Genomic DNA, 17,026 nt, shown 5'->3' with positions numbered 1-17,026 from the left:
TATATATATTTATATTTATATACTATATACTTATATTTATACTATATATTTATATTTATATTTATACTATATATTTATATTTATATTAATACTATATATTTATAGTTATATTTATACTGTATATTTATATTTATATTTATACTATATATTTATATTTATATTAATGCTATATATTTATAGTTATATTTATACTATATATTTATATTTATATTAATACTTTATATTATAGTTATATTTATACTGTATATTTATATTTATATTAATGCTATATATTTATAGTTATATTTATACTATATATTTATATTTATATTAATACTTTATATTATAGTTATATTTATACTGTATATTTATATTTATATTTATATTAATGCTATATATTTATAGTTATATTTATACTATATATTTATAGTTATATTTATACTATATATTTATAGTTATATTTATACTATATATTTATATTTATATTTATATTTATACCATATACTTATATTTATATTATATATTTATATTTACAATTTATATAATATTATACAGTTATATCTATAATTTATGTTATATATTTATATTTATCGAACAGGGTGCAGTAATGGAAAAATTGTCTCAAATTGTCCCAAATTGTGCATTTTTGTGTGCATTCTGGGCGCAAATTATGGAGAATTTGCTGTATTTGGAAAAATGCGACCTCTACGAACGTAAATTTCATTTCGGTTCGCAGGGACCCAAGGAGAACAGCAGGTCTGAAATGGACGTGTTACACAGTCGGAAACGTTCCTTTGTGTGGTAGTCTGGCCTAACCAGGAGGTGTTGCGAAAGAGAAAGAGGTGGATAGAGGGTCGAGTCTCGCAATTACAACTCGATAATACCGAAGCCTGACATTCTTTCTCCTCTGTAATTCCGGCCACTTCAGTCCCAGCAATTTCGCTGCAATTGCGCCTCCCCAACGTCAAAGCTACGAAGACGGTCATCTCTCTCTCTCTTTCACTCTCTCTCACTCTCTCACTCTCTCTATTTCTCTCACTCTCTCACTCTTTGTTCTTGATCGCTAATTGGAATCGTTTGTTGGCCCCGGCCAGTGTATGATAAAGAATCTCGCGAGGCCAACCGGCGAACGGAATCGTTCTGAAACTTTTTGCCGGAGCAAAAAAAGGGGGCCGGCCAAGCCCGGCAAGTTTTCTTTTATGCCTCGCTCCGGCGAGCCAAGCTTTCAGGCTTTTAAAGCTTTTCGAGCGTCGAGAGGTATGAAACGTTCGGGGGAAAAAATGCTGGCCACGTAACGTTTTTCTTAAACATTCAGGCCCACGGTCTCCTCTCTCTCTCTCTCTCTCTCTCTCTCTCTCTCTCTCTCTCTGTCTCTCTTCTTCGCTCCCTTTCTCCCCTTTTCTCCCTTTCGCTCAAGCTCTCTTTCGATCTCGGTTTAAGGGCCGGCCAACTTTCCGAGAGTAAAATGATGTTGCGAAAATCCCGGTGAATTATGCAGCGGCCGTTAAATAATAAATGGCTAATTATCTTTGAGGTCTATGGGCAGCCAGTAACTGGCACAAGTTCGCGCGTTACCTCGGAATTAAGGGCGCGACGAGCGGCCCTCTTTGTTGTCGGCTCCAAGGGGCCCCTTCTTTCATCGTGATCGAGGATTTTTTTTGTACATCTAACGGGGAAAATTGGCGCATCGAATGCGCGACAGGAAAAATATTTAACGAATTGGGAAATGTGTGGTATCGTCTGTCTCTATTGTATTCAGAAAAGTTCGTGATGCTGAGGGAGAATGTACAATAGTAGTAATTGTTCGACTTTGAAAATGATACTAAACAATGTACGCGGGTCAATCAGGCGAGTCACAGTGAACACGAGTCAGGAAAACAATGTGATCCTATGATATCCACGTGATCGGCTATAATAATTAGGAGACGCATTTGACTCAATCTCTTGATCCGAGTATAAATTACTTTGGCACTTAACTTCACTTAACTTTTAACATTTTCGTACTTAACCCTAGCTAACCAGTCGTTTCTGGTTATACGTTTATGTAAGCCGTCGTTTTCTTGTTTTTTTCATAGTAGCCGATAAATAAAGATCGACCTACACTCCTACTCTCATTTTTTCTTGTTTCGGAAAATCAATCCTACTAGCCACAGTAATTGGCGCATTTTTTTCTCATTTACCAATGTGTGTCTATTACTGCGGTGGGTGCCGCAGTAATTGGCAAATATATGCGCCAATCACTGTGGCTAGTAGGATTTATTTCCACGATTTTTGGTACTGGGAGGGTACTTTATTAGTTTCTCTCAAAATTAGGCTGAAATGAACCGTTATATCATTAATTACGAAGATATAAATGAAAGAGATAATAAATAACTCGTAAAGGAAGCCGTGAATTGCATTTCAGCAAAGGAAATAGTTTCTTCGAATGACCTCAGGAATCCATCCATCCCATTTCCGAATTGCGAGACATTTTCGGGACACCCTATATTACCGACACAACTCGAGACATCGGCATCCCGGCCCTCAAAAAATGTTCCAGCAGCTCGCAAAACCTCGCGAATAAAATCTGAAAAATTGCAGGATCTCGAAAGGAAAAGGAAAAGACCTGCGGAAACAGTTCGCGAGTCTCCTTAAGAGGGATTTCTATTGGCCTGCGTCAAAGGCGGCAGCGAAAAAAAGAGCAGAAAAGGAGCAGTTATCTCGCTCGCGGGATCCAAAGGGCTAATCTTTCAAAAGCTGGTACAAAATCGTTCGTCCAACAGTCGCGCCAATGTTTCGGCCGAATGTTTTCAATGGTCTTTGAAAGGAAAGTTTCGCGGCTATCCGGGACAGGATCTCATTGAGGATGCGGCCGGCTATCTTTCTCTCTCTCTCTCTCTCTCTCTCTCTCTCTCTCTCTCTTGGTCAGTTCCTTTTTCGACGGACACCTGAACCGTCCGTTTCTTCCGCGACAATCCAGTTTTGCCGGAAGACAGCCTCGGGAACAACTCGCCGACAAATATTACCTTTCAGTGGCTGTCGTTTCTGCTCTCAAGAGTTTAATCTCCGGCAAAGTTTGCCGGTGTAGTGGACGGGGCTGAGCATATCCCCGGGGAGGTGGTCTCGCGTGGACACGTAGCCTAACAAGGAAACGTTTCCAACTGTGACACGCCGATTTTAATGAGACTTTAGTATAATGCAGTTCGCTGGCAAATATTTCACCGGCTGGCCTTTTGCGACTGCATCGAACCGTGTTCAAACTGCGAAAACACGGTTTTATTATTTACAAAGTTTACTTCGTTCACGAAGTTTATTATTTATGTACAAGGTTTATTTCATTTAGAAGCTTTATTATTTATAAAAATAAATTTTATATTATAATATAATATATATTTAATATATATAATAATAATAATATAATAATATTATTATATATATATTAAATATTATATATTATATATAATATAATATATAATATTATATATATATATATTATATATTATAATTATAATAATAATATAATATATATACATTATATATATTACAATAGTAATAATTATAATATTTATTTATATAAAATTTATACATTACATTATATAATATTATAATTTTACATGCAACAATTTTACGAAAAAAAGAAATAATTAACAAACTGCTGAGACAGTGTTAATCTCGCTGTCCACTCAAATCGGCCGACAGTAAAATAATCCCTCAAAAATCCCCGAATTCGTGGGCTTTTTATTTTATTTTATATTTATATATATTTATATTATTTTATTTCTTTTTCTATCTCGATACGAAACAGTCTAAAAAATTTAGAAAACCATCTAGAACTTTCGCAATTTATTAGCGATTTCCGCAGATTGTTCGAGGTATCGTTTTAATAGAGAAGCGTCGAGAGAGAGAGAGAGAGAGAGAGAGAGAGAGAGAGAGAGAGAGAGGAACCTAACGAAATAACTGGCCGAACAGGGTTGACACGGGAAGGGTGGCGGTGGCACCGGCGAAATGGCCTGATAAGTTAAAGGAGAAAAACTTGCGGCGAATCGCGGACGGGGACGAGGCGGGGGCGAACGCGCATGAATGACTCCGGTGACGTGACCTGCACAATGAACGAACCGACGCGGCGCGGCGTGTTGCCGAAGAGTCGAAGAACGACAGCCCTTGAAATGTTGCCGTTTCTGCCGGTGACATTTTCTTTGGCCCTGGGAGACCTCTAGCGCCGATTCCTAACACGATGCTACGAAAAAGATATTCCGACGTTGCCGTGAAAACGTCCCCTGTCACCGTGAATACGAATTCCGGAGTTCTATTTGCTCGCGGCAGCGCGGATCTTTGTTTCTTCCGGCGAAAATTCGAAGTTTCGATCAGCGAATTAGCGAAATACAGTAATGTCTCTCTAATCGAAGCTCAGATTTTCCATAAAAATGGACGATTTTAAGTGTCGATTAGAGAGACATTATTGTATTCGGTTCTTATTTTCGAGACGACTTACTTTGGCAGCTTCTAATGGCTAGACTTTCGTGCTTTTTCTGCGAGAAATTAATTTCAGGAACAAGGTAATCGTTCGACTTTGAAAAGGGCACCTTTTAATCGCTAGAATTTCGCGTCTCTCTGCAAGAAATTCATTTAAGAAACAAAGCGTAATTGTCTTCGGAAATGGTACCCCTTTTAATGGCTACATTCTCGCGCCTTTATTCTAAGAAATTAATTGAAAGGAGACTATAATTGTCTGATTTGAAGAATTGCACTTTTCAATGGTCACAATTTCTCGACTTTCTCGCGAAGGATTAATTTGGGGTGAAGAATATAGTGCTCTGACAATGAAAATAATGGTCTTACGTATACAATTTATATTATATAATATTTAATATACTAGTATACTATAATATAGTATATAAGTACTAGGACATAGTATAGTATACTATTAGTGTACTAGTTATTACTAGTATACTATTATACTGTATAATACTAATATATTAGTATACTATAATATATTAGTATTACTATATAATTATTAGTATACAATATATCATATGTATCATAATATAATTTAATCAATTAATATAGTATACTGTTATATCGTATAGTACTAATATATTAGTATACAATATATCATATATATCATAATATAATTTAATCAATTAATACAGTGTACTATTATACTGTATAGTACTAATCTATGAGTATTACTATATAATTATTAGTATACAATATATCATATATATCATAATATAATTTAATCAATTAATATAGTATACTATTATACTGTATAGTACTAATATATGAGTATTACTATATAATTATTAGTATACAATATATCATATATATCATAATATAATTTAATCAATTAATATAGTATACTAATATACTATATAGTACTAATATATTAGTATACTATATTATACTAGTATTACTATATAATTATTATCGCATGAATGAACAATATATCATATATATCATAATATAATTTAATCAATTAATTAATAGAATGCCCATGATGTATGCTCATCCACGTACCATTTTCGATTCACTATCAACTCCCCAAAGAAAGGTAAACAGAAATTTCCTTTCGACAGATCCTCGTTGCAATCGACGACAATCATTTCAATTTCGCGGAAAGACGATCCTCCGTCTAGACAGACACGGCAACCATCCGCCATAACGTACGAACTATCGCGAATCGATGGCCGCGGATACGTTCGATCACGCTTCTAATGAAACAGCCGGGGGGGACTCAAAGGAGCCCCGCAAATCGCAATAAACCGTTTCATTCTTCCGTCTGATTTTTCCGTTCCCGTTCGAAGTAATAAAGTGAACCGTCCGCGTGTAGACGCGGCGCGGCGCGGCGCCGCGCGGCCTCAAAGAACTTCGAGAATGTGTTTACCGAAAAGGCGGTTTATTCAAATATTTGAAAGGCTTTCGTGTTCAGAGAGGCGCGCACGAGGAATTTAAATTTCTCCGCGCGCACAGTTTTCGCCGTCCCCCCTTCGGCGTCCCCCTTCCACCCCCCGCCCCTCCCTCCCTGTTCGCAGGCATGTTCTTGGTCGCTCGTGTCTCGAAAGTCATTAAAGAATAACTTCTCCGTTGAAGCATCACGTGTTTCCCCGTTGAACGGTGTTTTCCCCGGAGGGGCGAGCCCCGGCTCGCTTTATTCCCTTCGAGTTTTGAAGGACGGGCCGCCGCTCGCTTTTCATCCGTCGCCGTCGGCTAACGGGCGAGTTCAAGGGCCGAACTTTCGGTACGTAAAGGGCGAACTTATCTCACCGGGGCGACTATTTTTCGATCCGAAACAATATTGGGTTGTTGCGCGCGTTTTCCAAAGTTCGCCGCCGCTAAGAAACTTTTCCCGCGGCACGGCGATTTATTCGACTTTGCTGACCTAAGCGGCCGACGATATTGTCCGGGGGAACTGGCACGAACGCGACATTTTAGGACAGGATGACGAACGAAGCGAACCGTACATTTAATTTTGGCTCGAAGCGGTCGAATCATCGGTCTTTTTTAATAGAAGAATGCGCGGTGTCGATACTTTTAAGCTTTTTAGGAAGCGCATTTTGGGACGCTTATGTTTCGGGCGTGATAACGAATAGAATGATGGAGCTATCTGATTCTAGTTTGAAGCAGTCGAAAGATCGGTTCTTTTACTATAAGTTTGCATAATGTCAATTAGTCTCGTATACGTTTACTTGATTTATTTTTTATCTTTCTAAACAGCACATTTTATGGAAGCGAACTGCCACCAAAACACTTGTTTAGGACGAGATAACAAAGAAACCAGGCTACCTGTGTAATTCTAGTTTAAAGCAGTCGAAAGATCGGATCTTTTACTATAAAATTGCATAGTGTCAATGAGATTCTTCTAGGTTTACTTGATTTATCTTTTATCTTTCTAAAAAGTGCACTTTATGGAAGCGAACTGCTATCAAACACTTGTTTAGGACGAGATAACAAAGAAACTAGGCTACCTATGTAATTCTAGGTTAAAGCAGTCGAAAGATCGGATCTTTTACTATAAAATTGCATAGCGTCAATGAGATTCTTCTAGGTTTACTTGATTTATTTCTTATCTTTCTAAAAAGTGCACTTTATGGAAGCGAACTGCCATCAAATACTTGTTTAGGACGAGATAACAAAGAAACTAGGCTACCTATGTAATTCTAGGTTAAAGCAGTCGAAAGATCGGATCTTTTACTATAAAATTGCACAGTGTCAATGAGATTAGGTTCACTGCATTTATTTTTTATCTTTTATCTTGCTAAAAACTGCATTTCGTGTAAGAACTGCCATCAGACGCTTGTTTAGAACAAGATAACAAAGAAACTAAACAACCTACCTAATTCTAACTTGAAGCAGTCGAAAGATCGCATCTTTTACTATAAAACTGCATAATGTCAACTAGTTTCTCCAACGTTTACTTAATTTATTTTTTATTTCTTTAAACACTGCATTTCGTGTAAGAACTGCCATCGTACACTGGTTCAGAACAAGATAACAAGAAAACTAAACAACCCACCTAATTCTAGTTCAAAACAGTCGAAAGATCGGATCTTTTACTACAAGATTACATAGTTTCGATCACTTTCTTCCACGTCTACTTGATTCTACACCGCATAATTCACTCGCCCATTTGTCCTGCGAAAACAATTCACAAAATCCGTAACAAAATAAAAAAACTTCACCCGTTCAATTACTACGACAAAAATCGTCTATATTACACATTATATTACATAACATTACAATTTTACACGAGACAATTTTACGAAAAAAAAAGAAAAGAAACAACCAACAAACCGCTCCGAGACAACGTTAATCTCGCTGTCCACGCGGCTCGTCGGACGGTAAAATAATCGCTCGAAAATCCTCGAACTCGCTCGGATCGCGACGGTGTCGCGAGACGACGCCGTCACGGTCGTCGACGAGAGATCGTCGCGGTCGAGACAGGGGTTGAAATTCGCGGGGCTGGCCTGGCCGTCGTAATTTGTGGGAACGGCCGCCGTTACCAGCCGGCGGTGGCGGGAAGATTAAAATGCAAATCTAAACCCGGCCCGCGGAATAAGTTTGAGATACGATTATCCTAAATGGCGGCCGGGGGCTGCGGGAAGAGGTTCTCTCCCCGGGAGAAGGGTGGGCGCGCGGCGCGGGGAGGGCGCGAAGCTCGTTTACTTACAAGGTTCTCAGGTTCACGATCCTGTAGTGGGCCAGGTACGTGTGCCGATAGAGCTGCAACAGAAAGAAGAGTAACGGTGAATGTTTATTGGCCGGGTCGCCGCGGCAAATTGGATGCCCGCCACGTTTTTAAGGGCCGAATAAACGCCCGCCGGCGTTTAGGCTGCGACGCGGTTACCGCGTGTTCGGCCGCGCTGCCATGCCCCGCCGTTCGTTACCTTTTTTTAATTATTCGGCCTGGTGCGCGACCGTGGCCGCCGGCGGTCGCCACGGAGATCGCTGATTGCGAGATCAGCTTCTGCCACGGCTCACGGTCCCAGATGCTGTGCTGGCTCTATTAGCCTCTTGGATTAGCTTCTGTTCGTTCCCGCGGCCACGGAACGCTTTCCGACTAATTTCAGAAAATGCTTCTTAGGCCGTGCTTATTCACGGCGTTATTAGTTCGTTCAGGCTGAACCCGTCTGCGACGCTCGAAATCACCGGGTTCACAGTTTTCGTTTAAGGGTTGCGTCATGATTATTCTCGCGGAGAGGCTAACATCTCACAATTTTGTGAGATGTTAATAATCGCGAGATGTTTAATTATATTTTGTCTCGTTGGAAAATTATTTTCGAACGCAGACAAATTTTGAGCCTTCTGAAATAGGTATAGCGTCTTTGATAATTTTAGGGGAGTAGGAACATTTTTAGAACGCACCAGAAAATTGTTGTTCTTATTAAATTGTTACCGGTTTTCTAAATTGTGATTAGCGGCTTTGATAACAATTTCAGGGGCGTGGAAACATTTTTAGAACGTACTAGAAAATTGTTGTTCTTATTAAATTATTGTGCACCCTTTAATAATGTTCTATGTCTTCGATAAAATTTCTGGGGGTGTAGAAACATTTTTAGAACGTACTCTAGAAAATTGTTGTTCTTATTAAATTATTGAGAACACCTTAATAATGTTCTATGTCTTCGATAAAATTTCTGGGGGTGTAGAAACATTTTTAGAACGTACTAGAAAATTGTTGTTCTTATTAAATTATTGAGAACACCTTAATAATGTTCTATGTCTTCGACAAAATTTCTGGGGGTGTAGAAACATTTTTAGAACGTACTAGAAAATTGTTGTTCTTATTAAATTATTGTGGACCCCTTAATAATATTGTACGTCTTCGATAAAATTCCTGGGGGTGTAGAAACATTTTTAGAACGTACTAGAAAATTGTTGTTCTTATTAAATTGTTGTGGACCCATTAATAATGCGCTATGTCTTCGACAAAATTTCTGGGGGTGTAGAAACATTTGTAGAACGTACTAGAAAATTGTTGTTCCTTTTAAATTATTATGGACCCTTTAATAATGTTCTACGTCTTCGACAAAATTTCTGGGGGTGTAGAAACATTTTTAGAACGAATTAAAAAAATCACTGCTCCAATTAAATTGTTATGGGCCCTTCAATAATTTGTTATCTCGATGATCTGTCTTTATTTTCATCATAAGGGTGAATAAAATTCTTCAAAGCACGTTGATATTTCGAACAAATTCGCGGTCCACACGCAATGAAACCGAACGTCGACGTCGAAATAACTTCCGAGATGAAACTTTCGGCGGAACAATGATTTTCGGTTGGCAGCTGAAAGGAAACGAGCTGTAGAACATTTTTGAGCAGCGAACCGTGCGCCGCGCGGCGATATAGTCTGGAGTCAAGTAAAATAAGAAGTTCAATTTCTCGAGATAATTACTCGGCGATGCAAGCACGCGCGTGAGACGTCATCCGTGGAAGTCAAATGTAGAGAGGCGGATGGGGAACTTCCCTCGGCTCTGAATTTCTCCGCTTCTCTTATTCCGCCGATAAATACTTCCGTTCTCCGCGTCATAGCGTCGCCCCGAGAATCTGGTCGTGTCGAGCAAGTGCACCGAAATGCTCGTTTCTGGGACGAAATTCAATCGTTTCCGTTCTTTTTATGAAGAAACACGCGGGACAACGTGTTCCTTTTCTATTTATTTCATGTATGAAAACACGATGTTAGAGAGAAATTATTTGGCAGAAAATTTAGCAACTTTCATCCCCTTTACGATAGAAAAATACTTTCAAAAATTATACGGATGAAATTATATATATTTATATATATAATTTATTTTAATATTTATATATTATTTATAAAGTTACATAGCTATAACATACTTATAAATTATATAGTTATAAACAATATACTATTTATAAAGATATTATTTACATCGAAAGCAATTTCAGCGTGGTATTATTATAAATATATATCATATATATTTATTATACATAATAAATAAATATAATGTAAATGTAATTTTAATATAATATTATAATATCAATATTAATATACTATTATACAATATATAATATTAATATATATAACATTAATATTAATATATTATTATATAATATATAACATTAATATTAATATATTATTATATAATATATAACATTAATATTAATATATTATTATACATAATATAAAATTAATATAATATTATACAATTACATTTAAGTAAACGCAGGCATACAATTAATATAAATAATCTTTTCTCTTAGAAATTATTCGAATGGAAGTACTTCTAATCATTGAAACTATGAACAAAATAATACGGCAACGGGTTAAATTGACACTGTTATTAAAAACGCAGCGTTCGAAGGGAGCAGCAAAACTATTCCGGAATAGCGTTATTTGTTTAAAATCGCGGTAAATTAACATAGCATTTCCAGCATTGCGAAAATAGGGTTTTACCCGCGGCTGAACGACTGTGCGACGCGACGCGTCGCGTCGCGAACGCGGCCTTATCTCTGTAAATGTAAGCGGTTATGGCACTTCCGCGTTCGCCCGTATGCTTCGTAGGTCGTACGGAACACCTTATCGGAGCCGTAGTAATTTTTCTTACGCGGCAATTCAGCTGCCGCCGTCCTATCGACTACCAGACACCAGGCAATAATGGTAACCGCGCGGCGGCTCCCTTTTTATGCTCCCGATCCGAATACTTTTCGCGTCTCTTCGGCCCCCGCTTTTCTCTATCGCGTGCAACGGACCGTTAACGCGCTCTCCGCGCCGCGCCGAGACAGTTACCATTCGCAGTAAAAACATTCCCGTGCCGATTGCTTCCCTCTCTTAATCAAATTATCGTGGGAACTGCCGGTTTTATTCTCTGCCGTCCCGGCGAGCGACTGCAGCGACATTTTACGAAATAGGATTTTTTTATTGAACATTGTTATGCGAAGATTTTCAAGCGAAGATTTCTAAGCGAAGATTTTTCAATGAATTTTCAATGAATTTTCGACGAATTTTCGACGAATTTTCAACGAATTTTCAATGATTTGTCAATGTTCTATTGAACATTAATATAATATTATTTATATATTATATAATATTATTTATATATTACATATTATTTATATAATATTATTTATATATTATATATTATTTATATAATATTATTTTTATAATATTATTAACATAAAATTTATTAATATTGTTATTTGACTATCTAAGACGGTGGAGCCGGTTACTGTGGGGTCGCTCTGTGCCCTCGCTTTCATTTTCATAATTAACTTCATATTCTTGTTTATAAAAATGATATAAGGTATAAACAAGATAGCAGAATAAAAATTGTGTGAAAAATAGAATAAAAAGATACAATAGAAAAATATATAATAAAAAATATAGTAAGAAAAAAAGAATAAAAATTTAATACGTCTTACTCGATAAATAGAAAGTCTATTTTGCTCGGGTACAAACGCCAGGCACAGTATTCGGCGTCATCCCACAGTAATTGGCTCCAGTACCCTATAGTTTCTGACAGTCGATTCCAATTTTCGAGTGTTTTATCGAGGTCTAGAATGTGTGCGCGAGTGTATATGTATATGTAATTGTGCATACGTATATGTAATTGTGTGAATTCGTTCTGTCGCATTCTAATTGCACGGCCCTGTCGCGATCGCAAAACGTTTTCGCGCAGCAGAAAATCGTTGAAGCTAAACATTTCCTGGCGTGCTCGCTGGGCGCACGCGAGCACCGCCGCGTCGTGTCGCGTCGCCTCCGCTTAAAAGTTCAAGGATTAATAACGCACGCTACTAACAGTTTGACGAAACGGCGCGTGAAACGACACGGGAAAGTGCGAATTGTCCGGGAGCAGCGACGACGAGCCCCGCGATCGATAATAATCAACGGCCGAGAGCAACACGTTAAAGTAGCATTATACCACTCTTATCGGGTGAACATGATGCACGGCGCTGCGTTTCGAAAGAGTTAATGGTGGCGGAGGAGCGTGTGCGATGGCTGGCGTCACGCTTCCCTATTTCTCCGCGTCTCTGTGTGCGTCTGTGCGTCCCTATGCGCGTCTCTATGTGTCGTTGTTCGTCTGTATGTGCGTCTGTGCGTCTCTATGTGGCCTTGTGCATCAGTTTGTGAGTCTATGTGCGTCTGTGTGCGTCCGACTGTGTGTCTATATGTCTTTTTGTGCGTCTGTATGTGCGTCTGTGCGTCTCTATGTGGCCTTGTGCATCCGTATGTGAGCCTATGTGCGTCTGTGTGCGTCCGACTGTGCGTCTATATGTCTTTTTGTGCGTCTGTATGCGTCTCTATGTGTCTGTGTGCATGTATTTGTGTGGCTCTGTGTCTATAGCTCTATATTTGTGTATTTCTGTGTGCCTCTATGTGCTTCTGTGTGCTTCCGTGTGCGTCTATGTGCGTCTGCGTACGTCTATGTGCATATGTATGCGTCTGTGTGCGTGTGTGTGTGCAGGAGAATGGTGGATAGGGGTCGTGAATCCTTTGGTATCAGTGTCGATGGCGTGTTCGATGGTATCGCGACCCGCAACCCCATCCTCCGCGAGCCTTTCTCGTTATTTATTGCCGAAATCCGGCTGTTTTTCGTTAATCGATCCACGCGGAGAATTTTCCGCGTGCTACGCCGGAGATAAAGGGCCGCGGCGATCCGGGGTTATCGCGAATTTTGAACCGACTCGCCGCAAGACAGTCCCCGATCGTCTGAACTATCGAGAGAAATTTCGTCGTTAATGGGGCCGACTTCCGTGCCACGGGGTGAAACTGCGATTAGGGTGCTTAAGTTATGACAGATGCGCAATGTATTACAATTGTGTTGCAATTGTATTGCAAAAGCGTGAATGTTACAGCGGCGAAAGTAAGAGCCTTTGGAAACAGTTGAAACAACTCCTCGATCGTTAAGTTCATCTGTTTCTGAAAATTGTTTAAAATATTTAACATTAGGTTTTGCAACTTTTTGCGTTTATTAAGCAACGTTTGAAGAATGTATTAATACTTTTTTGGAGTAATAATAATGAATTTTACGAATGTTGCAGTGACGAACGTTGAGAGCCTTTGGAAACAGTTAAAACAACCCTCGATCATTAAATTCAACTGTGCCTAAATTACTTAATATTACGTTTTCTAACTATCCAGATTTATTAACCAACGTTAGAAGAATATACTGATTTTTTGTCGATGAACTAGCACAATTTTTATAAACATCGCAGTGGCGAAAGTAAGAGCCTTCGAAAACAGTTGAAACAACAAATTCAATCAGACCCTAAAAATTGCTTAAAATACTTAATATTATATTTTCCGATATTACACGTTTGTTAAGCAACATTAGAAGAACGTATCGAAGATGTCTTCGAATAACGAGAACAATTTCCCGAGAAGTTACAAGCGCGGAAGGACAGACCCCGTTCGACGACGACGCGGACGACGCGTCGAAAAAAGAGTAAAAAGATTGTTTATCGATTTGCCGCTGCGAGAAAATAATCGGGAACATAAGCGGGAAGGATTTCGGGACCGGTTGATTTCGCGGAGAAATGTCGTGGCTTCGAACCGCATCGAATTTGCGGGCCGATCCGTAGGGAGAAGTTCGGTAGTTCCGTTTTCGACGAAGTGCGGCCGCGACACCGAGGGCGAGCCTCGATTTTGTAATTAAATCTCGAACTATGGGAGCGCAATTTTATGGGACAAGCCCGGGGTCTTGCGGCTTCGACTTGCACGATTCAATTTGGGACTCGACCGCCTCCGATTTCACGTCGACGTCGACGTCGACGTCGATGTCGCGTGTCGCGTCCTGTCGGAAGTACTCCGTGCACCCTAACTTGGATCTTCCCTCTCGAATCTGTTACTTTTATCTTCGCCTCGGAAAACCGGAGACCAGAAAACCTTCAAAGAGTTTCCCCGATTCCAGCGAAACGATTTAATATAGCCGTGAATTTAATAACACGTGAATTTCGTCACGATTTAATAACCGTGAATTTAATAACATATGAATTTAATAGCAATTTAATAACTGTAAAGTATAAAATGTAAAACTGTGAAATGTAAAACTGTAAACTATAAAATGTGATAATTGTAAATAAAACTTTAATTCTGAATTATTTTCTGCCTTCCTTTTATTTTTTAAATTCTTTTTGTATAAATTTCATTTATCATTGTTTATTCGTAATCTTCTTTCATTCGTTATTTATTTGCTAAAATTTAACATGTAGAGAAGTAAAAAATAGTAAAATATAAAATGTAAAACTGAAAAGTGTAAAATGGAAAACTGTGAACCGTAAAATGTGATAACTGTAAATAAAACTTGAATTCTGAATTATTTCGTGCTTTCCTTTCATTCTTTTTGTACAAATTTCATTCTTCGTTATTTATTCGTAACCTTCTGTCGTTCGTTATTTATTTGTTAAAATTTAACACGTAGAGAAGTTCTTGAATTATTCGGACACGTAAAAGTTTTCAGAGCATCGCGAAAAAAAAAATTGTTTCAATTCTTTCGCCTCGATCGCGACACAGCTTTCTAATTTGCTCGGCGGTTTTCCGTAGACTTTTTCCGGGGCCGCGGGAATATATATTCGCGATCTCGAGCGTTGAGATCGACGCCACGCGACGCCACGCACCGAAATTGTTAATACGGTTCTGCGTGCGACAGCTGCGCGACTTTATAATTTCACGCGGTCGCGCGCGGCTCGCTCGATAAGATCAAAGCAATTAAACTTCTAACACGATCACGCGGTTAATGAAATCCGAAACCGACACCGCGAGTTCGCGCGGCTTGTCACGCGACGAAAGAACGACGGGAAAATGGTAGAACGATGCTTCCCAGCGTCAATTGTGAACCGATGATCGATTTTATGCGTTTACGTGAAAACTGATAATAAAAATACATAATAAAATAGATAATAAAATAGATGAAGTACAAATTGCATTATTTACAACTCGTTTAAAGTCCTCGAAATAGGAATAACAAGATTATACAGTTCTGGTTCCTCGTATTCGACGAGCAAAATTGTTACATTGCATAAAAATCGAATTTATTCGAATTATTTACTCGAATAAAAACTTATTCATTATCTTCGAATGACTTTGTTTATCCAGTTTCTATTTCAAGGTACAATGATTTATTCAAAAAGTATTCGAATTGTTATTCGAATAAAAATGTCGAATCATTCGAAACGTTATTCGAATAAAATTATATTCGAATAAAAATGTCGAATCATTCGAAACGTTATTCGAATAAAATTATATTCGAATAAAAATGTCGAATCATTCGAAACGTTATTCAAAAGAATAATCACAATAAAATCGTGCTCGAATAACGTCGAACTCCGCAGCCACCCAATTTCCGTCACAAATCCTTCAAATCCGCGGTCTAATCATTGCTATGAATGAGAAGCTTTCGTTTCGACGTTATTGTCTCGGCCATCGTTCATCCGACGAAGAAAGGATCGCAGCGGTATCCCCTCGCTATCATTTTATTTATCCTCGCAGCACAAACGCGGCCATTTAAGTCGCATTAAGAAACCGCGTATAATGGGATCGTCATTAAAACGCGCACGCTTGCTCGCGCCGGACCAATGGGATTCATCCCCCTCCACCCACCCCCTCGGGTAAACATCAAACAAACAAGCAGCGCAGAATATTTCATAAGGGCGACGCTTAAACGCGCCGTCCGTGAATTCTTCATAATCGCGTTGGCCGACGCGGCGCGGCGCTTCGCGTCGGGATTTCCGACCTGGCCACGTGTTTCGCCGAGCGAAAACGATGCTCGCCGTGAAATTCCTGGAATCGTAAGGAGAGGATGTCGCGCCGGGAACACGGTGCAATCGCGATTGTTCGCGTTAACGAAACTGAATCTGTAAGAGGATCTGCCGCGCGACACTGCTTCGGCCCGCGGAATACGGCTCGCCGCATTCCTGTGTTTATTGCCGAAGAATCGGGCAGAATGCGTCGGAGAATCCATATAAACGATTCTTGCCGTCTCGGTGAACAATACTTGGGCGATAGAATCCTTTTATCGGACGCGGTTCGCGAGTAAACTCGATTTAAAATCGCGAGGTGGAGAGACGCTAGGACGCCATGTTTTTCGCAGATGGCGCTGACCGTTGTCGGAAATTTATATTTTGAAGAAAATGCGCTGTAATTGTTGCGATTGTATGCCTGACGAATTGTGCAATTCGAATGAATAGTAAAATATTGTGAGATACGATGTATAAAATAATATTGTGGCACTATAATATATTATACAATGTTACGAAACATTATAAAATACTATAAAATGTTATAAAACATTTTAAAGTATCATAAAATATTATAAAATACTCCATAAAATGCTATGAAACATTTTAAAATATTACAAAGTATTACGCAAAATTTTAAAATAAATTTCCAAGTCAGAATAAAATTACGTTGACACACCGATGAAAATTCTTGTAATATTTACGAGGAAGAGTCAGATGATCGGTCCGCGGTTAATCGACATCTGCCAAAATATTAATTCGACGCCGGTGTTTATATTAAATCGTGCAGTTTCTGTTTACCAGAGAAGTTTGTCATATCGCGATGAAATACATGTGGTAATAACGAGATTCGCCCGGAAAATTCGGGCAAAAGTTA

At 38.8% G+C, this 17,026-nt stretch overlaps 1 protein-coding gene across 4 annotated transcripts in view; it reads right to left on the bottom strand.

The window, feature by feature from the left end:
- The window catches only part of LOC117221967 (venom dipeptidyl peptidase 4), a 440,681-nt gene that overhangs the window by 208,183 nt on the left and 215,472 nt on the right, over positions 1-17,026 (bottom strand). For all 4 annotated transcript variants that reach the window (XM_033473358.2, XM_033473359.2, XM_033473357.2 and 1 more), the window contains one exon: positions 8,126-8,178. In XM_033473358.2, coding sequence (XP_033329249.1) covers positions 8,126-8,178 — 53 coding nt within the window. The remainder of the gene's footprint in view (positions 1-8,125; positions 8,179-17,026) is intronic.

This window comes from Megalopta genalis, chromosome 3 (assembly GCF_051020955.1).
Source record: "Megalopta genalis isolate 19385.01 chromosome 3, iyMegGena1_principal, whole genome shotgun sequence".
Taxonomy (NCBI): Eukaryota; Metazoa; Arthropoda; class Insecta; order Hymenoptera; family Halictidae; genus Megalopta; species Megalopta genalis.
Note: the sequence above shows the minus strand (reverse complement) of the source record. Positions and strands in the feature narration are given on the sequence as shown.